Source organism: Delphinapterus leucas, chromosome 1 (assembly GCF_059928025.1).
Source record: "Delphinapterus leucas isolate spDelLeu-1000000601 "Yukka" chromosome 1, BTC_Dleu_Yukka2, whole genome shotgun sequence".
Taxonomy (NCBI): Eukaryota; Metazoa; Chordata; class Mammalia; order Artiodactyla; family Monodontidae; genus Delphinapterus; species Delphinapterus leucas.
The window spans coordinates 42,403,456-42,425,863 of NC_143129.1; the positions used below are offsets into that span (position 1 = coordinate 42,403,456).

The following is a 22,408-nucleotide window of genomic DNA, read 5'->3' on the forward strand; positions in this document are numbered from 1 at the left end:
ATCGCTTCCATGAATATGGCAATTAATGCACCCTTGTCCTTACCTTTTATATGTATGTGTATTTCATCTTCAATAAGACACTTAGTTGCTCAAGGGCAAGGGCTCCATAGAGTTGAGGCCCAATAAGCTAAAGGTAATAATTTACCTTCCCAGGGGTGCCCTCCTGGGAACACGGAAGAGACTAATTGACTTTAGCAGTTGGGAGAGCAATAGCCAAACCTTTCCTAATTCTGAAATCTATCAGGCCATGAGAAGCTTCAGTAGCATACACTCAACCACGGAAACCTCAACTATGATCCCGAGTTATGACTGACTAATGCTAAAGACTGAGAAAGGGCCCAGAAGTCCGGACAGTTTGGAGTGCCCCAGGTCCAAACTGGAGTCATGAGGGATGTGGGCCCCACGGTGACCCACTGCCTGGGCTCTAGGTTTCTATTTTCAGGTCGATGCGCTTGATTCTTTAATCCAGCTTTCCGGAAAAGGGACAATGATGACTGCGCCAGCCCTGATTTCTTTCCACCGTTCCTGCGTAGGGTGGTAACAGTTTGTTCACGAGGAGGCGGTGAACCAGCCACTTCCCGCAAGCCGCCAGAGCTCTCCTTTAGGTCTGCAGACGGAGGAGTCAGAGACAGTCAGGGACCGAGCAGGAGTCTCAAAGCTGCCCGCGCACACACTGGTTAGACCCAAGCCAGGGCCACGCCCCGCCTGTCCGGGGGCCCCGCCTTGCATCCCGCCCATTGGCCTCGCCAGGCCTACACTTCCGTCCCTGGTGCAGCTCAGGCCACGCCCACCTGCGTGACCGCGCTTGACGCTTTGTGAGACTGGGGATTGTTGCGTCTGGTAACTGAAGTCAGATCTCTGCTGGGCTGGTCTCACGTTTCCCGCTGATCTCCCCGAAAATGATAGCGGCTTACGTATCGCACACAGCATCTCCCGGCCGCCCCGAGAGTCCCCTTTTTACTTGGTGCTTCGTTGGGATGATTTTCGTGGCCTTAGTTCTCCTGCTACCCATATTCTCCGGTAGGAGCCTGGAGAGAGTGTGCGTCCTGGCTGCGAACTAGAGCGTGTTGGGAAGCAGGCCGACTGGAACCGAGTGTGTGGGGAGCTTTGCTTTTTGTCTCGGGTCGGAGTCGCGGTGCTGGGTCCACCCGGGGTCATAAGGGGTTGGGATAGAAGGCGTGGCCACAGTGTCCCCGGGTCATGCCGTTCGGGGATCTAGGGGAGCGGGGACCACATAGTGCCTGAGGAGTAGGCTTGCTTGGTGGTGCGCACTGTGAAGTGGGGGTTGGTGGGCGCAGCTGGGGCTTACCAAGGGCCAAGCTGGGTCACTAGCAAAAGCTTGCAGGGTGTTTCTGGGACTGACTGCCATTTGGGGACAGGAGTGCTGACCTGGTGCTGCTGGTAACGGCTTGCTCTTGAGCGCCCAGGTGCCTGGGGATGTTACTAGGCTGTTGCTGTGCCTGTGGGGACGATTTCCCCTATGTTCTCTGGGCTGGGAGATACTTTGCAAGTGGGGTGTTTGTGCCCGGCTGGACTGGGCTGGGGGAGCCTGCGCAGGGTGTTCCCTGGTGTGTGCTTTGTAGAACTGGCCACCCAGTGCTGCCAAGTGTGGGACAAGTAAGCTACTGCTTGCTTTGTGTGCGGCTGGGAAGCTCATGTTGTGCATGTAGCAGTCAGGTCAGAAAAGGCGCTGGCCCCACCTTTAGTCCCCCTTTAGTGATGGAGGCTGTGTCTTAGGATCCTGGATGCAGCAGAACCCACCACCCCTGAGCCGCATGTGGTGATGCCAGTGATACTGGCAGCAGCAAGGCACCAACAACCACAGAGTCATAAGAATTGATAAGGTGGCCACTGAGCAACACCTCCGAAAGAGGCAGTGGAGGGTGAAAAGTGCCCACTTACAACTCTTGCCAGAGGCAGCACAGGTAAGAGAAACCAAAGCCTTGTGCTATAGTGCCACCTGCTGGAAAACAAAAGAAAGACCTCTAATTTCTAACGTTGAATTATTAGAATCAAATAGGTAGGTGTTCACTACTTCAGAGGCACCGGCAGAGGAACCATGAAGCATCATTAAGCACCATCAAGCACCAAGAAGAACCACACTAACACTGTACCACAAAAAGAAAATGACAACTCCTAGAAACCAAACTTAAAGTCCCAGAATATTGTGATCTAACTCATAGAGGATTTAAAATAGCTGTCATGAAGAAACTCAGTGAGCCATAAGAAAACTCAGAAAGGCAGTTCAATGAGCTCAGGAATAAAATTGATGAACAGAAGGAATACTTAACCAAACGGATTAAAACTCTAAAAAAGCCGAATTTAAGTTCTGGAGGTGAAGAACTCAATAAATGAGTTGAAGAATGCCTTAGAAAGCATGGAGATAGAGGAGACCATATAGAAGAGAGAATTAGTGAGCTCAAAGATAGAAATCTAAAATGATACAAGTAGGAGAGGAAAGAGAAATAAGATATTTTTAAAAATGAGAAAATTCTACGAAAGCTTTCCAACTTTCTTAGGTACAGCAACATTAGGGTCATGGGTATCCCAGAACAGAGGGATAGTGGGGGCAGAGAATTTACTTAAAGAAACAATAACAGAATTTCCCAAAACTAGGAAGGAACTGGATATAGAATTTCATGAAGCTAAGAGAACACCTAATTACCTCAAGAAAAAGGACCTTCTCCAAGATACATATTAAAATTGTCAAAAGTCAGTGACAAAGAGTTTTAAAAGAAGCCAGGGAAAAAGGATGGTAGCCTATAAAAGAACCCCCATTAGGCTATTAGCAGGTTTCTCAGCAGAAAGTCTTCAGGACAGTAAGGAGTGGAATGGAATTCTCAAAAATACTGAAAGATAAAAACTGTCACCCAAGAATACTCTATCCAGAAAAGTTATCATTCTGATATGAAGGAAAAATAAAAATTTTCCCAGACAAACAAAAGCTGAGGGAGTTCATCAACACTAGACCTACTTACAAGAAATGTTAAAAGGAGCTCTTCTAACAAAACATTTAAAATATTGGTTGGCACAGGGCTTCCCTGGTGGCGCAGTGGTTGAGAGTCCGCCTGCCGATGCAGGGGATGCGAGTTCATGACCCGGTCTGGGAAGATCCCACGTGCCGCGGAGCGGCTGGGCCCGTGAGCCATGGCTGCTAAGCCTGTGCGTCCGGAGCCTGTGCTCTGCAACGGGAGAGGCCACAACAGTGAGAGGCCCGCGTACCGCAAAAAGAAAGAAAAAAATATATATATATATATCATATATATTATATTATGATATATATTAATATATAATAAATATAATATGTTATATATTATATTAATATATAATAATATATTTTTATTATATTAATATGCTAATATATTATATTATATGTATAATAATATATTATATGTATAATATATATTAATATTATATAATATATATATGTGGCTATATACAAAATGGAAAGTTACTCAGCCATAAAAAAAATAATGAAATCTTGCCATTAGCAACATCATGAATGGAACTATAGGATATTATGCTAAGTGAAATAAGTCAAACAGAGAAAGACAATGTATGATTTCACTTCTATGTGCGTCTACAAAAGTAAAACATAAACAAACTTAAATAAACAGAAATAGAGTCATAGAGAACAAACAGTTTGTTTCGGGGGGGCGGGAGGTAGGAGAGAAATAGGTGAGAGAGATTAAGAGGTATAAACTTTCAGTTACAAAATAAATGAGTCACAGGTATAAAATGTACAGTGTGGGGAATACAGTCAAATTATGTAATATCTTTGTATGGTGACAAATTGTAACTACACTTTGTGATGATCATTTTGAAACGTATGGAAATATCAAATCACTGTGTTGTGTAACAGGAAATAGCATAGTGTTGTAGGTCAATTATACTTTAAAAACAAACAAACCTATAGAAAAAGAGATTAGATTTGTGGTCATCAGAGATGGAGGGTGAGGAAATGGAGAATTAGATGAAGGTAGACATAAAGTACAAGCTTCCAGTTAAGATAAATAAGTACTAGGTGTGTAGTGTACAACATGATAAATATAATTAGCAATCTGTCCCTTATATATAACAGCAGTCAAGAGAGTATATCCTGAGTTCTCATCACAAGGAAAACATTTTTTAAATTATTTATTTAATTTTGTATCTGTATAAGGTGATGAGTGTTCACCAAACCTATTGTGGTAATCATTTCATGATGTATGTAAGTCAAATCACTATGCTGTACAACTTAAACTTATACAGTGCTGTATGTCGATTATATCTCAATGAAACTGGATTTTTTTTTTTTTTTCTTTTGCGGTACGCGGGCCTCTCACTGTTGTGGCCTCTCCCGTTGCGGAGCACAGGCTCCGGACGCGCAGGCTCAGCGGCCACGGCTCACGGGCGTAGCCGCTCCGCGGCATGTGGGATCCTCCCGGACCGGGGCACGAACCCGTGTTCCCTGCATCGGCAGGTGGACTCTTAACCACTGCGCCACCAGGGAAGCCCTGGAATTTTTTTTTAAAAAGTACCTGCCTAGAGCCTCGGTCGTAAGTATCGTGTCAGTATTACTCTGGTGGCAATGTGGAAATGAACTGAATGAAAGGTGGAGAGACCGGTAAGGAGACCTACTCAGAAACTTATATATGGCTTATAAATGAGTGGGAATTGAGAAATAAAATTGATAGGTTAGATGCAAGAGTCTGCCTTTGAGAAAGGAAAGAAAGTTTTAAAATAGGTAACACGAATGACCCCTGTCATGGCAGACCCACCTCTGAGCATTCAAACTCCTCGGTATATATTTTTATTGTCTTTCTGCCTCATTTCACCTAGTTAACATCATACTTTTATACATATTAACGTTCCAAGGAAGTAAGTTAACCATGTAGAGGGGTGAATTCAAAGTACCTTATCTGGCATTTTCCGTAAACATGAAGCCTTTCTCCCAAGCCTGTGCCTAGGCCTACCTACAAAGAAAGGCAAACTGAGAGAAAGTAAAAAATAATAATGTATTATTTCTGAAGACAATGTATTGCTTGGCATTTAGTATTCTTCCTTTGCAACTGATGTTCCTTTACATCTGCAATCCAGTTTCATCTTCCCCACCAACTAGAACTGTGTTTACGCGGCACATTTTCCAAGTCTGATAAAAAGATGTTCAGTGTTGTAGGATACAGATGTTCTTACTTACAAGCATTGTACCAGCCTTTTAAAAAGTTAATTTGTACAAGCATGGACATTAGTTTCAATAAATTTTTGTTTTGATATTCATTTAAAAAATAGTTTGTATAGACAGTGAGAGAGGGGGTGGGATGGTCAGGTTTCATTGAGGTTCCACTTTTGGTCAGAGATCATGATTTTCAGAAGGTACCACCTGGTCAGGGATGTGGGTGTGTGCTTGACTCAGAAAGTTACTTTTAATTTTTGCAAGCAGGTAAAGAGTGCTTGCGTAATTTTTGTTAAGTGTACAGAAAGTGAACAGTTCTCTTCGTCCATAGTAGAGACTATTTCATTTTCCTGAAACTCATCTGGAAAATTGGGGAATTTTCTGAATTCAGCCTGTCATATTATATAATGGCATCTATTGTTAAAGTATAGCATTGCAGCCTAATAATAATTATATTGTAAAATATCTAGAAAAAACTTAGTCAAAATACTATTTTTCTGAAGCTGGGAATGTTTAGTTTGAAAATCTTCACAGGAAAAAAGACTTCAGTAATCTGAGTAAGAGAAGAAATTCTATGATTAAAAACATATGATATTGGACCTGATTATTACAGTGTATAGAGCTTGTAATCAACTGGTTGCCAAAGCAAACATTCTAAACTGCACATAGTTGAAAGCATGTCTTTCATGATGCATGCTAGTGGGAAGAAATAATTCAAGTTAGTTGAATGGATTAAACCATTCAATTGACATTTCCATATGGAGCACTGTATGTGAGAGTCATATCAGGAATTCTTTCTTCATGATACCCTTTCGAGATAGTTACTGAAATCGAATGCATAAGACAAAGGACACTTGTATAATTTAATTATGGGCATGCTGTTAACTTGATTATTTTCTTGGTTCCAGGAAATTCTAGAATGATGTTATACATTTGTATGTAGAATGGAGTTATATAGCATTTCTAGCCCAATTTTTTCCTATTGTAAAATGAGAATGTATGGCTCAGAGTGTTCAGTAAATTTAATGTTATTAATAAAATTCAACTCTATAAAAACCTTTAAACAATGTTTTTAATAACTACATCTTTTTGTTTGCCTTTTACTTTTGTTTTGTTGTGGGCAGTTGATTGAGGAGCATTCATATATCAAGATCAGCATAGAGGAAATTTTGAAAACATTTTGCCAGTAGGTGGATATCAGGACATGGTGTAAATGAAATGTTGGACAGAGCATCAAGAGAGTTTAGAATTTAGAATATGATATAAAAGGGGGGTAACATTTCACTTGTTTAGAGTTCTCTCTCTCTCTCTCTCTTTTTGTTTTACAATGTTGTGTTAGTCTCTGCTGTACAGCAAAGTGAAGTAGAGTTCCTTGTGCTATATGGCGGGTTCTCATTAGTTATCTATTTTACACATATTAGTGTATATATGTCAATCCCAATTTCCCAACTCATCCCAGCCCCCACTTCCCCCCTTGGTATCCATGCTTTTGTTCTCTACATTGGTGTCTCTATTTCTGCATTGCAAACCGGTTTATCTGTACGATTTTTTTCTAGAATCCACATATATGCGTTAATATATGATATTTGTTTTTCTGTTTCTGACTTACTTCACTCTGTATGACAGTCTCTAGGTCCATCCACGTCTCTACAAATGACCCAATTTCATTCCTTTATATGGCTGAGTAATATTCCATTGTATATATGTACCACATCTTTTATTTTTTATTTATTTATTTTAAAAAAATTTTTTAACATCTTTCTTAGAGTATAATTGCTTTACAGTGATGTGTCAGTTTCTGCTTTATAACAAAGTGAATCAGTTATACATATACATATGTCTCCATATCTCTTCCCTCTTGTATCTCCCTCCCTCCCACCCTCCCTATCCCACCCCTCTAGGTGGTCACAAAGCACTGAGCTGATCTCCCTGTGCTATGCGGCTGCTTCCCACTAGCTATCTGTTTTACGTTTGGTAGTGTATATATGTCCATGTCACTTTCTCACTTTGTCCCAGCTTACCCTTCCCCCTCCCCGTATCCTCAAGTCCATTCTCTAGTAGGTCTGCATCTTTATTTCTGTCTTGCCCCTAGGTTCTTCTGACCATTTTCTTTTTTTTAGATTCCATATATATGTGTTAGCATATGGTATTTGTTTTTCTTTCTGACTTACTTCAGTCTGTATGAGAGTCTCTAGGTCCATCCACCTCACTACAAATAACTCAGTTTCATTCCCTTTTATGGCTGAGAAACATTCCATTGTATATATGTGCCACATCTTCTTTATCCATTCATCTGTTGATGGACACTTAGGTTACTTCCATGTCCTGGCTATTGTAAATAGAACTGCAATGAACATTTTGTACCACATCTTCTTTATCCATTTATATGTCAATGGACAGTTAGGTTGTTTCCATGACCGGGCTATTGAATATAGTGCTGCAATGAACATTGGGGTGCATATGTCTTCTTGAATTATGGTATTCTCTGGGTATATGCAGTAGTGGGATTGGTGAGTCATACGGTAATTCTATTTTTAGTTTTTTAAGGAAGCTCCATACTGTTCTCCATAGTGGCGGTATCAATTTACATTCCCACCAACAGTGCAAGAGGGTTCCCTTTTCTCCACACCCTCTCCAGCATTTATTGTTTGTAGATTTTTTGATGATGGCCATTCTGACTGGTGTGAGGTGATACCTCATTGTAGTTTTGATTTGCATTTCTCTAATGATTAGTGATGTTGAGCATCCTTTCATGTGTTTGTTGACAGTCCGTATATCTTCTTTGGAGAAATGTCTATCTAACTCTTCTGACCATTTTTGGATTGGGTTGTTTGTTTTTTTGATATTGAGCTGCATGAGCTGCTTGTATATTTTGGAGATTAGTCCTTTGTCAGTTGCTTTGTTTGCAAATATTTTCTCCCATTCTGAGGGTTGTCTTTTCATCTTGTTTATGGTTTCCTTTGCTGTGCAAAAGTTTTTACGTTTTATTAGGTCACATTTGTTTATTTTTGTTTTTGCTTCCATTTCTCTAGCAGGTGGGTCAGAAAGGATCTTGCTGTGATTTATGTCATAGAGTGTTCTGCCTATGTTTTCCTCTAAGAGTTTGATAGTGTCTGGCCTTACATTTAGGTCTTTAATCCATTTTGAGTTTATTTTTGTGTATGGTGTTAGGGAGTGTTCTAATTTCATTCTTTTACATGTAGCTGTCCAGTTTTCCCAGCACCACTTATTGAAGAGGCTGTCTTTTCTCCATTGTATATTCTTGCCTCCTTCTTCTCATTGTAGTTTTGATTTGCATTCCTCTAATAATTAGTGATATTGAGCAACTTTTCATGTGCTTCTTGGCCATCTGTATGTCTTCTTTGGAGAATGTCTATTTAGGTCTTCTGCTCATTTTTGGATTCGTTTTTTTGTTTTTTTAATATTGAGCTGCATGAGCTGTTTGTATATTTTGGAGATCAATCCTTTGTTGATTGGTTTGCAAATATTTTCTCCCATTCTGAGGGTTGTCTTTTCGTCTCGCTTATGGTTTCCTTTGCTGTGCAAAATCTTTTAAGCTTCATTAGGTCCCATTTGTTTATTTTTGTTTTTATTTCCATTACTCTAGGAGGTGGGTCAAAAAAGATGTAACTGTGATTTTTGTCAAAGAGTATTCTTCCTATGTTTTCCTCTAAGAGTTTTATAGTGTCTGGCCTTACATTTAGGTCTTTAATCCATTTTGAGGTTTTTTTTGTGTGTGTGCTGTTAGGGAGCATTCTAATTTTATTATTTTACATGTAGAGTTCTCTCAATGTGAAGACTGAGATCCGGGGAGTAAGAAAGAAAAGATTCCTCAAGTATCAAAATAGGTCTATCTCCCTTCTCCTTAGGTCCTTAACCTTATAGGAGATGCCTCTGCATTATTTTAGCCCTTTAGGACTTTACTTTATTTGTCTCCATTATAGTATTGAATTTTCTATCAGATTTATAAGATTTTCAAGTGCACAGACAATTAAAAGGAAGAGAACTTGCTGAAGCAGGAATGGCATTTCCTAGGGAAGAACCCCCACAAACAAAGGCCAGAAGTAAAAAATTCTAAAAGCATAACAACATAGCAGCTTTACTGTCAGGATATATTGTATAAACAACCCAACGGCTACTACAGGGAACTTCTAAGGGAATGCATGATCCAGTAATCAGTGAAGGGAGATTAAATTATGTTTACAGTAATGTCCAAGAAACTAATTTTTTATGTAAGCCTATTCAAAGTAATAAAATTTAGTATTTAAAGGGTGTCCATTTATTTATAAAATGCTCAATTCACTAATATGAAACAAATAAAAGGAAGTCATATTTTTAAATATTTTAATCCATATTTATTTTTATCTATGAAATCCACAATGCTTATTTGATATTTACCTCTTACCATAGCATTTCTTCAGCACCCAGTGTGTAGAGAGTGTAGTACAAAAAGAAGGCATATGATCCCAGCCCTCTATGACCTTGCATTCTGAGAGGAAACTGAGCCTGAAGTGACAAGTGCTTGTGTTTCAAACTGCAGAAGAGTAATCTGAGCAGAGTGCTATATACTATAGGAAAGAGGAGAGGTGAGTTTTGGATTTGGAAAGAAGTGGGGAAGGATACATACATATAAATATATTTTAAAACCAAAAGCACTGTTATCTCTTCAATTTAGTGTTGAATGAAAGTTCACCTTATTTCTCAACAAACCAAAAGCTAATAGATTGTTATTTAAAGTAAGCAAGGAACATCCTTTGCTACTACTACCACTTGGGTAAAAGCATGGGACAGTCATTTAAAATCTTGCCAAGAATCTATTTATTCCGTATTACTTACCTGATGTCAGGCCACAGTCCCTGGCTGATGAAGGAGATAAAGTACTTTATTTTCATGTTCTTATTCTCTCCTACTTAGATGCCTGTGGTGATCCACCGAGATTTGAAACTATGAGGCTCCAGCATGCCCCAAAACCCAATTATAGTCCTGGGGAAACTATACACTATAAATGTCGCCTAGGTTTCCAGCCCATGGCTCCTCCTCTTCCCACCTCTGCTGTTTGTCAGGATGATAATACATGGTCACCTCTCCAGGAGGCCTGTACAAGTAAGTAAACAAAAAAAAATTGTTTTATGTTTCTGGAAATTTTCACACATTTTAGCATGCGTATTCCACTAGTGCGATGATGGTTTTCTCATGTGAATATAGGTTTTAGATTGCAATGCATTTTTGCAGGCTTTGAGAAATCCCCAAGGAATCTTTTTCTTGGCAATTGGTTGCCTGGGTAAATATGAATCATATTTGGCCATATAATAAGGAAAAAATAACAAATGAACAATAAGATTCCCATGAATTCTAACAAGAAATGTAGAACTTTGAATTTGATTTAAGTCTATTTTTGAAATTGGTATAAACCAACATATTTGAATATTTTCTTTTAGGAAAATTGTGTCCTAATCTAGGAGATCCTGTAAATGGCCAAGTTAACTATGTAAATGGAAGTACTATGTTTGGTTCACAAGCTCACTATGTTTGTAATGAGGGGTAAGTAAGATACTCCTTAGAGGAAATAAGGTTAAATGTTACTAATTCCATTTTTGTTTTGCTCCTCTTCTTAAGCATTCCTATAAATTTGATTTCATTTTGCTTTCTATGTGACAAGTTGTACTTATAGCCAAGCAACTCTTGTTTTTATGAAGACTTAAAAGATGTGTATTTAGAAAGAAGTTTAAATTGAAGCAAAGTAAAACTGTATAACTTACTATATGTAATAATAAGCCTATTGTATGTATTTAAGATGTAGTAATCATGGTAACTTTATTCTTGAAAATAAAGAGTACCCTGTTTAAAATTGTCAGTTCTCAGAGTTTAAGTAGGGCTTATGGAAATAGGAGGTAGAATTGCCAACCAAAGTTACTCATCTTGAGATAATCTGTAGTTTTACAAGATCCAAATTGATCTGCCTAACCTGGACGATAATGTTGATCATGATCTCTTAGTTAGAAAAACTTATTTTTAAGACTGCTGCAAGGGAGTGAAGCATCTCAAAAAGAGGTACTGAGCCTTTAATAATAACTTTTGTTCTACAGAGCTCCTTTAAAAGTATATATTGGGGATACTGGGCATTTATTTTAAAATATGAATTTATAGGGTAAATATAATACACTGTGGAAATGCAATGGGTTTTCTTAATATTAACTTTAATCATATTTTGCTGAATTCATTTAATAGTTCTAATATTTTTGTGTATGGGTGGAATATTTAGGGTGTTATACATATACAATCATATCATCTGCAAACAGGGATAAGTTGACTTCTTTCTTTCCAATTTGGATGCCTTTTATTTATTTTTCTTGCTTAATTGCTCTGCCTAGAACTTCCAGTACTATATTGAATTGAAATGGTAAAAGTGAGCCTCCTTGCCTTTTCTCATCTTAGAGGAAAATCTTTCATATTTTCTCCATTGAGTATGATGTTTGCATTGTGTTTTTCATGTATGGCATTTATTATCTTGAGGCAGTTTCCATCCGCTCCTTGTTTGTTGAGTATTTTTTATCATGAAAGATGTTGAATTTTGTCAAATGCTTTTTCTTCTCCAATTGAGATGATCATGTGGCTTTTTCCCTTCATTCTGTTGACGTGGCATATTACATTGATTGATTTTCATGTGTTGAGCCATCCTAGCATTCTAGGAATAATTTCCATTTGGTCATGGTTTTCAATCCTTTTTATATGCTGATGAATTGTTTGCTAGTATAATGTTGAGGATTTTTGCATCAGTGTTTATAAAGGATATTGTTCTGTAGCTTCCTTTCTTGTAATGCCTTTATCTAGCTTTGGTGTCATGGTTACACTGGTCTCATAGCGTAAGCTCAGAAGACTTCCTTCCTCTTCAATTTTTTGGAAAAGGTTGAGAAGGATTGGTATTACTTCTCTTTTAAATGTTTGGCAGAATTAACAAGTGAAAACATCAGGTCTAGGACTCTCCTTTATTGGGAGATTTTTGACTACTGATTCAATCTCCTTAGTAGTCAGTCAATTCAGATATTCTATTTTTTTAATAATTAAGTCTTGGTAGGTTTTGTGTTTATAGGAATTTGTCCATTATATCTAGGCTATCCATTTGTTGGCATAAAATTATTCATAGAACTCTCATAATATTCTTTTTCCTGTAGAACTAAGTGATAATATCCCCACTTTCATTTCTGATTTTAGTAATTTGGATCTTTCTTTTTTCTTAGTCCATCTAGCTAAGGGTTTGTTAATTTTCTTGCTCCTTTTTTTTTAAATTAATTTTTATTGGAGTATAGTTGCTTCACAATGTTGTGTTAGTTTCTGCTATACGCAAAGTGAATCAGCTATACGTATACATATATCCCCTCTTCTTTGCATTTCCTTCCCATTTAGGTCACCATAGAGCATTGAGTAGAGTTCGCTGTTCTATACAGTAGGTCCTCACTAGTTATCTGTTTTATACATAGTAGTGTATATATGTCAGTCCCAATCTTGCAATTCACCACACCCCCTCCCCGGCTCTTGCTCTTTTTGAAAACGAACTTTTGGTTTCATTGATGTTCTCTATGAATTTCTCTTCTCTATTTTTTATCTCTGCTTTAATCTTTATTACTTACTTCCTTCTGCTAGTTTTGGGTTTAGTTCTTCTTTCTCTAGATCCTTAAGTTGTAACATTAGGTTGTTTATTTTAGAGCTCTCTTCTAACTTCTAATGGAAGAATAATTTACCTACAAATTAAATTAGTTCAAGTGCATCACATAGGGATTTGATATTCCCATACATTTCAAGATGATTACCATGGTAAGTCTAGTTACCATCCTCACCATACAAAGTTATTACAATTTATTGACTATTTTCTCCATGCTGTACATGTCATCCTTGTAACATTTCTTTTGTAACTGGAGGTTTGTACCTCTTAATCTCCTTCACCTATTTCACTTCTCCTCCCTCTGGCAACCACCTTTTTGTTCTCTGTAACTGGAGTCTGTTTCTGTTTTGTTATGTTTCTTCATTTGCTTTATGTTTAAATTGCACATATAGGTGAACTCATGCAATATTTGTATTTTTCTGTCTGACTTATCTCACTTAGCATAATACTCTCTAGGCCCATCCACATTGTTGCTAATGGCATGATTTCCCTGTTTTCATGGCTGAATTCTATTCCATTTTTTTGTGTGTGTACATACATACATCTAATTTGACAACTTAAAACTTCATATATACATGAATTCATATATACATGAAATTCATATATTAATTAGGTATATATTTAATACAGTCATTCTATTTAAGGGCAGATAGTTTGCTACCATATCTTGGCTATTTTCAATAATGCTGCAATGAACATAGGGGTGCATATACTTTTTCGAATTAATGATTTTCTTATCTTCATAAAAATACTCAGAAGTGGAATTGATGGATCATATCGTAGTTATATTTTTATCTTCTTGAGGAGCCTCCACACTGTTTTCCAAAATGGCTATACCAATTTACATGACGTTCCTTTTTCTCCACTTCCTCACCAACACTTGTTATTTGTTGTCTTTTGATCACAGCCATTCTGATAAGTGTGGGGTGATTACTCATCATGCTTTTGATTTGCATTTCCTTGATGACTAGATGTTAAGCATCTTTTTATATGTCTAGTGGCCACCTGTATGTCTTCCTTGGAAAAATGTCTGTTCAAGTCCTCTGCCCATTTTTAATTTTTTTAAAATTTTGAGTTGTATGAGTTCTTTGTGTATTTTGAGTATTAACATTCTATCAGATATAACATTTGCAAATATCTTCTCACATTTCATTTTGTTGATAGTTTTCTTTGCTGCGTGAACAGTGTTTAGTTTGATGTAGTTCCATTTGTTTATTTTTTGTTTTTGTTTCCCTTACAGAGGGGACAGATCTGAAAAAATATTTTTAAGACTGATATCAAAGAGCATACTAGCTATGCTTTCTTCTAGAAGTTTTATGGTTTCAGGTCCTACATTTAAGTCTTTAATCCATTTTTACTTTATTTTTGTATGTGGTTTGAGAAAGTAGTCTAGTTTGATTCTTTTGCATGTATCATTTTTCCCAACACCATTTATTCAAGAGACTGTCTTTCCCCCATTGCATATTCTTGTCTCCTTTGCCATAGATTAATTGACCATATAAGCATGGGCATATTTCTGGTCAATCTATTCTGTTTCATTAATCCATGTGTCTGTTTATGTATCACATTGTTTTGGTTACCGTAGCTTTGTAGTACACTTTGAAATAAGGGGATGTGATAACTCCAGCTTTGTTGTTCCTCAAGATTGTTTGGTTATATGGGGTCTGTTGTGTTTCCATAAAAATTTTAGAATTATTTGTTCTAGTTCTGTGAAAAATGCCTTGGTATTTTGATAGGGATTGCATTGAACCTGAAGATTGTCTTGCGGAATATGGTTGTTTTAACAATATTAACTCTTCCAATCCATGAGCATGGTATATCTTTCCATTTTCTTCTGTCACCTTCAATTTCTTTCATTGCGTCTTACAGTTTTCCAAGTAGAGGTCTTTTACCTCCTTGGTTAAGTTTATTCCTAGGTACTTTATTCTTTTGATGCAGTCACAAATGGGATTGTTTTATTAATTTATCTGACTGCTAGTTTGTTTTTAGTGTATAGAAACACAACAGATTTCTGTACATTAACTTTTTCTTTTTTAATCTATTTTGAATTTCAAATAACATCCTACAGCTTGGCTTGGGTTGTTATTCTTTTTTTTTAATTAATTAATTTATTTATTTATGGCTGTGTTGGGTCTTTGTTTCTGTGCGAGGGCTTTCTCTAGTTGTGGCAAGTGGGGGCCACTCTTTTTTTTGTGTGTGTGTGTGTGGTATGCGGGCCTCTCACTGTTGCGGCCTCTCCCGTTGCGGAGCACAAGCTCTGGACGCGCAGGCTCAGCGGCCATGGCTCACGGGCCCAGCCGCTCCGCGGCATGTGGGATCTTCCCAGACCAGGGCTCAAACCCGTGTCCCCTGCATTGGCAGGCAGATTCTCAACCACTGTGCCACCAGGGAAGCCCTGTACATTAACTTTTTATCCTTCAACTTTACTTAATTGATTATTTAGTTCTAATAGTTTTTGGTGGCATCGTTAGGATTTTCTGTATATAGTAGCAAATCATCAGCAGACAGTAACAGTTTTACTTCCTCCTTTCCAATTTGGATTCCTAACATGTATTTTTCTTGTTTGATGCCTGTGGCTAGGGCTTCCAATACCATGTTGAATAAAAGTGGTGAGAGTGGGCATCCTTGTCCTGTTCCTGATCTCAGAGGAAATGCTTTCTGCTTGTTACCACTGAGTATGTTATTTGTGGGCTTGTCATATATGGCCTATAGTATATTGAGGTATGTTCCCTCTATATGCACTATGTTGAGAGGTTTTTTTTATCATAAATGGATGTTAAATTTGTTAAAAAGCTTTCTGCATCTGTGAGATAATCTATGATTTTTATTCTTCAATGTGTTAATGTGTTATATCACACTGACTGATGATATTGAACCATCCATACATCCCTGAGATAAATCCCACTTGATCATGGTGTATGATCCTTTTAAAGTAGTTTTGAATTTGTTTGCTAATATTTTATTAAGCATTTTTGCAGCTATGTTCATCAAGGATATTGGTCTATAATTTTCTTTTGTTGTGGTGTCTTTGTCTAGTTTTAGTATCAGGGTGATCCTGGCCTTTTAGAATGCATTTGAAAGTGTTCCTTCCATTTATATTTTTTGAAATAGCTTGAGAAGGATAGGTGTTAACATTTTTAATGAGGTATAATTGATTTACAATATTATATTAGTTTCAGGTGTACAACATAGTGATTCAAAATTTTTATAGATTATAATCCATTTATAGTTATCATAAAATATTGGCAATATTCCCTGTGCTGTACAATGTATTTTGAGAAAGATAAGTATCAACTCTTCTCTAAATGTTTGCTAGAACTCACCTGTGTGACTTTAGTTTGTTGAGAGTTTTTGTATTAGTGAGTTAATTTCATTACTGGTAATTGGTCAGTTAATATTTTCTATTTCTTCCTTGTTCAGTCTTAGGAGATTGTGCATTTTTAGGAATTTGTGCATTTCTTCTGGGTTGTTCATTTTATTGCCATATAGTTGTTCATAGTAAACTTTTATCATCATTTGTGTTTCTGTGGTGTTGGTTGTATGTCCTTCATTTTGATTTCTGATTTTATTGATTTAGGCCCTCTTTTTTTCTTGATGAGTCTGGTTATAACTTGTTTATCTTTCAAAGTATCAGGTCTTCATTTCACTGATCTTTTCTAATTTTTTTTCTCTCCATTTCATTTATTTCTGCCTTGATCTTTATGATTTCTTTCCTTCTACTAGCTTTGGGTTTTGTTTGTTCTTCTTTTCCTACTTCCTTTAGGTGTAAGGTTAGGTTGTTTAATAGAGATTTTTCTTGTTTCCTGAGGTAAGTTTATATTGTTATAAACTACCCTCTTAGAACTGCTTTTGCTGCATCCCATAGATTTTGGATCATTGTGTTTTCATTTTCATTTGCAGTGTTTTTTTTTTTTAATTCTTCTTTGATTACATCAGTGATCCATTGGTTATTTAGTAGCATAACGTTTAACCTTCACATGTTACTGTTAATACTTGACTTCTAGTCTCATGTCTTTGTGGTCAGAAAACATGCTTGATATGACTTCAATTTTCTTAAATTCACCAAGGCTTGTTTTGTGGCCTAGAATGTGATCTATCTTGGAGAAAGTTCCATGTGCCTTTGAAAAAAATGTATAATACATTCTTCTGCTTTGGATGTAATGTTCCATACATATCTATTATGTCCATCCAATCTAATGTATCATTTAAAGCCAGTGTTTCCTTATTGATTTCCTGTCTGTATGATCTGTCCATTGATGTAAGTGGGGTGTTAAAGTCCCCTACTATTATTGTGTTGCTGTCAATTTCTCCCTTTATATCCGTTAAATTTTCCTTATATATTTAGGTGGTCGTATATTGGGTGCATATATATTTAAAATTGCTATATCTTCTTCTTGGACTGATCCCTTGATCTTTATGTAGTGTACTTCTTTGCCTCTTTGTTTTAGCAGTCTTTGTTTTAAATTATTTTGTCTGATATAAGTATTTGTATCCTGGCTTTCTTTTGATTTCCATTTACCTAATTCTCTGTGTTTATTTCTATATACTAGCTAGTTCAGTTATGTTTCTCAATATTGGAGAAGTGGTCTTATATAGGAAATGTATTACATGGCCCAGCAACATATTCCCCTCTGTTTACTATACCTATATGCTCTAGTTGTCCCTTATGTGGGTTGCATAGGCTCTTTTGTTGTGGCAGGGTCAACTACTGGGGAACACTGATAGGCAGTGCTGGCTCCAAGGCTGGTTGGCTGCCAGGCCATGCCTCATGCAGAAACTGATGGACCACTAATGGGTGGGGCTGCATCTTGGTGCAGCTATCTGCATGACTAAGGGTGTCCTAGGGCTGGTATCGACCTGCTAGCGGGCAAGACTAGGTCCCAGAGTGTCTGGCTCCTCAGCCCAGTGCATCCTAGGGCTGATGCCAGCTAACTGGTGAGTGGATAAGCCCCCAACCCTAATAAGCTAGGGAGACATTCCCAAAATGGCAGTTTTGCAAGCACCACTGTCCTCATGGTAGAATGCCCTCCCAAATGACTGTCACTAGTCTCTGTGTTCCCAGGAGGAGACCAGTTGCCTCCTTCCTCTTTGGGAGGCTCTCCAAGATCAACGAGTGGGTCTGACCCAGGCTCCTTTCAAATTACTGCCTCTGGCTTGGGTTTCAGAGTGTGTAATGTTTTGCATTTTTTATTGTAAGCATCTATGGCTTTAAAGTTCCCCCTCAGCACTGCTTTTGCTGAATTCCATAAGTTTTGGTATGTTAAATTTTCATTTCCATTCATGTCAAAATGTTTTCTAAGTGCCGTTTTGATTTCTTCTTTGACTCATTGGTTGCTTAAAAGCAATTTAATTTTCAATTTTAATTTTCACTATTTTGAGAATTTTCCAATTTCCCTTTTGATTTTGATTTTTAAGTTTGTCCTGTTGTGGTCAAAGAATATATTTTGTATATCTCTCTTTTTAAATCTATTGATTAATTAATACTTAATTTTTAGACTGACCAAATTAATTAATCTAGCATATTAATACATAATAATTATGTATTATGTATTATGTCATTATGTTATGAAGAATATTAATTTGTGTTTTTCATCTGTGACTTAACATATGGTCTCACCTGGAAAATGTCCCATGTGCACTTGAGAAGACTGTATTCTGTTGTTAGGTAGAATGCTCTGTATATATCTGTGAGATCTAGTTGGTATTGTATTGTTGAAGTCCTCTACTTCCTTACTTATTTTCTATCTAGTTGTTCAACCCATTATGATGAGTGGGGTATTGAAATCTCCAACTATTATTGTATAAATGCCTATTATGTAGAAATGTGTGCTTTTCTCTTCAATTCTCTCATTTTTTCTTCATATATTCAGGTGGCCTCTCATTAGATGCATAAATGTTTATAATTGTTATATCTTTTTCCAGTACTTAACCCTTTTTAATATATAATGTCCTTCTTTGTCTCTTGTACACTTTTGGCTTAAAGTCTATTTTGTCTGAATTAGTATAGTCATTCCTGCTCTCTTTTGGTTACTATTAGCATGGAGTATCTTTTTCCACCCTTTCACTTTCAACCCACTTGTGTCTGTGGATGTCATGTCAGTCTCTTGTAAACAGCATATAGTGAGATCATGTGTTTTTATGCATTCTGTCAATTTCTGTCTTTTGATTAAGAATTTAATCCATTTACATTAATATAACTACTGACAGGAGGTACTTATTTCTGTCATTGTGCCATTTGTTTTCTCTATGCCTTAGAGCTTTTTTCTCCCTCATTTCCTGTATTACTGTTTTCTTTTGTGTTTAGTTGATTTTTATAGTGATATGTATAAATTCCTGTATCATTTCCTTTTGTATCATTACATTCTGTAGCTATTTTGTTTGTGGTTACCATGGGGATTACATTTAACATCCTATAGTTATAAAACTCCAATTTGAACTTATACCAAATTAACTACAAAAACTGTAGCTGCAAACCGCCTTTACAGCGATGCTAGCTTTCATAATTGTCCACACATTTACTTTTAGTGAGATCTTTATTTTTCCACACAGAGTTGAGTTACTGTCTAGTGTCCTTTTATTTCACCTTGCAGGACTCCTTTGAGTATTTCTTGCAGTTGAGGTCTAGTGGTCCCAAACTCTCTTGGCTTTTATTTCTGAAAAGGTCCTAATTTCTCCCTCACTTTTGAAGCACAGTTTTGCTGGATAGAAGATTTTGTTTGATAGGGTGTTTTTTTATTTTAGCACTTTGAGTATATCTGCCCACTGTCTTGGGGACTCTGAGTTCCTAATGAGAAATCTCATAATCTTATTTAGGATCCCCTGTATGTGATGATTTTCTCTCTCTCTCTCGTGGCTTTCAGTATTCTCGCTTTGTCTTTTGAAAGTTTGATTATTACGTGTCTTAGTGTGGGTCTCTTTGAGTTCATCTTAGAGTTCATTGAGCTTTTGGCTTATTTATTTCACATATTTCATGAAATTTGGTAGTTTTCAGCCATTATTTTTTCAAATATTCTCTCTGCTCTTTTCTCTATATCTTCTCCTTCCGAGAGTCCCACAGTGTATATGTTGGTATGCCTGTTGGTGTCCCACAGATCCCATAGGCTCTGTTCATTTTTCTTCTTTTTTCTTTCTGTTCCTCAGAGTCAATAATTTCCATTGTCCTGTATTCAAGTTCTCTGATTCTTTCTTCTTTCTGCTCAAATGTGCCTTTATTTCCTCCAGGGAATTTTTAATTTCCATTATTGTACTTTTCAACTCCAGAATTTCCTTTAGGGCTTTTTCTAGGTTTTCTTTCTCCTAATTGAGATTTACATGTTTTACACATATTTTCTTGACTTTCTAGATTTCTTCCTTTAGTTCTTTAAACATCTTTAAGGCAGTCATTTTTTCTTTCAAATTTTATTGAGGCCCAAGGCCTATGGGGCTTAGGCAGGAAGCCTCCCTGCAGGCAAAGGAGAAGCCAGTGGAGAGGCATTATTTGACCTTTTCTGGAGGCACAGGTTGTTGGTGTAGCCACATTTCTTCTTGTGGCAGTTGGCAGCATGGAGATGCAGGTGAGCATAACTCTTGTGGCAGATCATTTTGTAGCAATGTATTTTGGGGCAAGCTTGTGGAGGGAAGGCTCAATGATGCCACCCCACAGTCAAAGTACCAAGTGCAAGGTAGATTCTTTCTGGATATTGTAGTCTGAGAGAGTATGGTCATCCCCCAGCTATTTGCCTGCAAAAATTCAATGATGTTGGGGAAGCAAGATGTCCTCCTTGTCTTGGATTTTAGCTTTGATGTTTTCAGTGGTGACACTGGGCCTGACCTTGAGAGTGATGTTCTTGCTTGCAGGGTCTTCATAAAGATCTTCATCTGTATGCCTTTCACTCAGCCCCCTCACTGAAAAAAGATCAGGCAGCAGAACGGGCATTCATCGATTTACCACTAAGAGTACCTTCACAAGACAGTTATTTTAAAGTCTTTGTCTAGTAGATCTGCCATCAGTTCTCTTTCAAGGACAATTTCAGTTGATTTATTTCTTCCTTTGAATGGCCCATACTCTCCTGTTTCTTTGTATGCCTTGTGACTTTTTTTTTTTTTACTGAACTGAACATTTGAATCTAATAATTTGGTAACCCTGGAAATCAGATTTCCCCGCTTCCCTAGAGCTTGCTCTTTTACGTTATTTTTTATTGTTGTATGGCATCTCTGTGTTGAAGATCAGCCTGATGTATAAACTGAAGATTATCTCAGGTCTTTCCTGAGCCTTTCTCTGGGCATGCACAACCACTTTCTGATTTCTCCTAAATTTGCGGTTGCTTTTGAATGTTCTAGTGTTTAATGTCTAGCTTCTGAAAGGGGAAAAAGCCAAAAATGAAGTGGGGAGCAAAGCACACTGGATATTTAAGTCCCCTGAAAGTTACTTCAGCCAGGGTGGAAGGGGCTTGCAAGAGTGAGGGTATGTGTGACAACAATGGCTTGCCACCTCTTTGACTGATTCTGTGATCAGAAGCAGCAATCAGTGATAAGAACATAGATCTTCATATTTGGAGGACAGGTTCCTTTTTGACCACCCAGGCTCCCACAGGCTACTTGTAGGCTGCTCTGGGAACACATGCACAGATCCTTGCCATATTGCTGTGAATGGGGGTGAGTAGTTGCCACTGTGCTAAGAACAGAAGTTGACCATAATAAGTCAATTTAACCTGTTCAAGTCTTCACCTGGAAATTGCAAATCATCAACAGAATGCAGAATTCCAAAATAGTAACATCAGGCAGACTGTACCAGTGCAATTGTTGTCAAGGTGGGGAGACAGATTCCTGTGCCTCTTAACTTGCCATCATCCCAGAAACACACATTATAATCTAGAATCAATGAGTGAGCCTTGGGGGAAAAGTCAGCTGGAAGCAGGTACAGTATTTTTTAACTTGATCAATTAAAAATAATGGAACATTCAGTGAATATTTATATAGAGAGAGCCTGCTAGGTACTTTGAGGGATACCAAAAGTTCAAGACATAGACTCTTCTTAAAGAAGTTGTATCCTTCTTGAGAAATACAAGAGAGGCATCAAAGCAAAATAGTAAATGAGAAGAAGTATCAAATAGATAGAGTCACTCACAATCATTACAATGAGAGTTCAGAAGGAGGAGAGTGTATTGTGAATTTAAATCATCAGAGAAAATTTCATCAAGTAGGAGTATTCCTGAGCTACTCCTAGGAAGGTATAGGCATACCTTGGACATACTGCAGGTTCAGTTCCAGACCACTGCAATAAAGCAAGTCAAATGAATTTTTAAAATACGTTTACACTATACCATAGTCTACTAAGTGTGCAATAGAATTATGTCTAAAAAATGTACATATGTTAATTTAAAAATACCATATTGCCAAAAAATGTTAACCATAATCTGAACCTTCAGCGAGTCATAGTAGTAACATTAAAAATCATTGATCACAGATGGCTGTAACAAATATAATAATAGTAATAAAGTTGAAATATGTGATATTTACCAAGATGTGACAAGAGATACAAAGTGAACAAACACTGTTGGAAAAATGACACAAATAGACTTGCTCGATTCAAGGTTGTCATACACCTTCAATTT

The 22,408-nt window shown here is 37.3% G+C and overlaps 1 protein-coding gene and 1 pseudogene across 1 annotated transcript in view; one reads left to right on the forward strand and one right to left on the reverse strand.

The window, feature by feature from the left end:
* The first annotated feature begins 786 nt into the window (after positions 1-786).
* Positions 787-22,408, forward strand: part of LOC111184601 (membrane cofactor protein-like) — a 48,022-nt gene continuing 26,400 nt past the window's right edge. The window contains exons 1-3 of the mRNA XM_022593272.2: positions 787-1,020; positions 10,070-10,258; positions 10,594-10,696. Of these exons, the coding sequence (XP_022448980.2) occupies positions 900-1,020; positions 10,070-10,258; positions 10,594-10,696 (413 nt within the window). The 5' untranslated portion in view covers positions 787-899. The remainder of the gene's footprint in view (positions 1,021-10,069; positions 10,259-10,593; positions 10,697-22,408) is intronic.
* On the reverse strand, positions 20,240-20,672 carry LOC111184624 (ubiquitin-ribosomal protein eL40 fusion protein pseudogene; annotated as a pseudogene).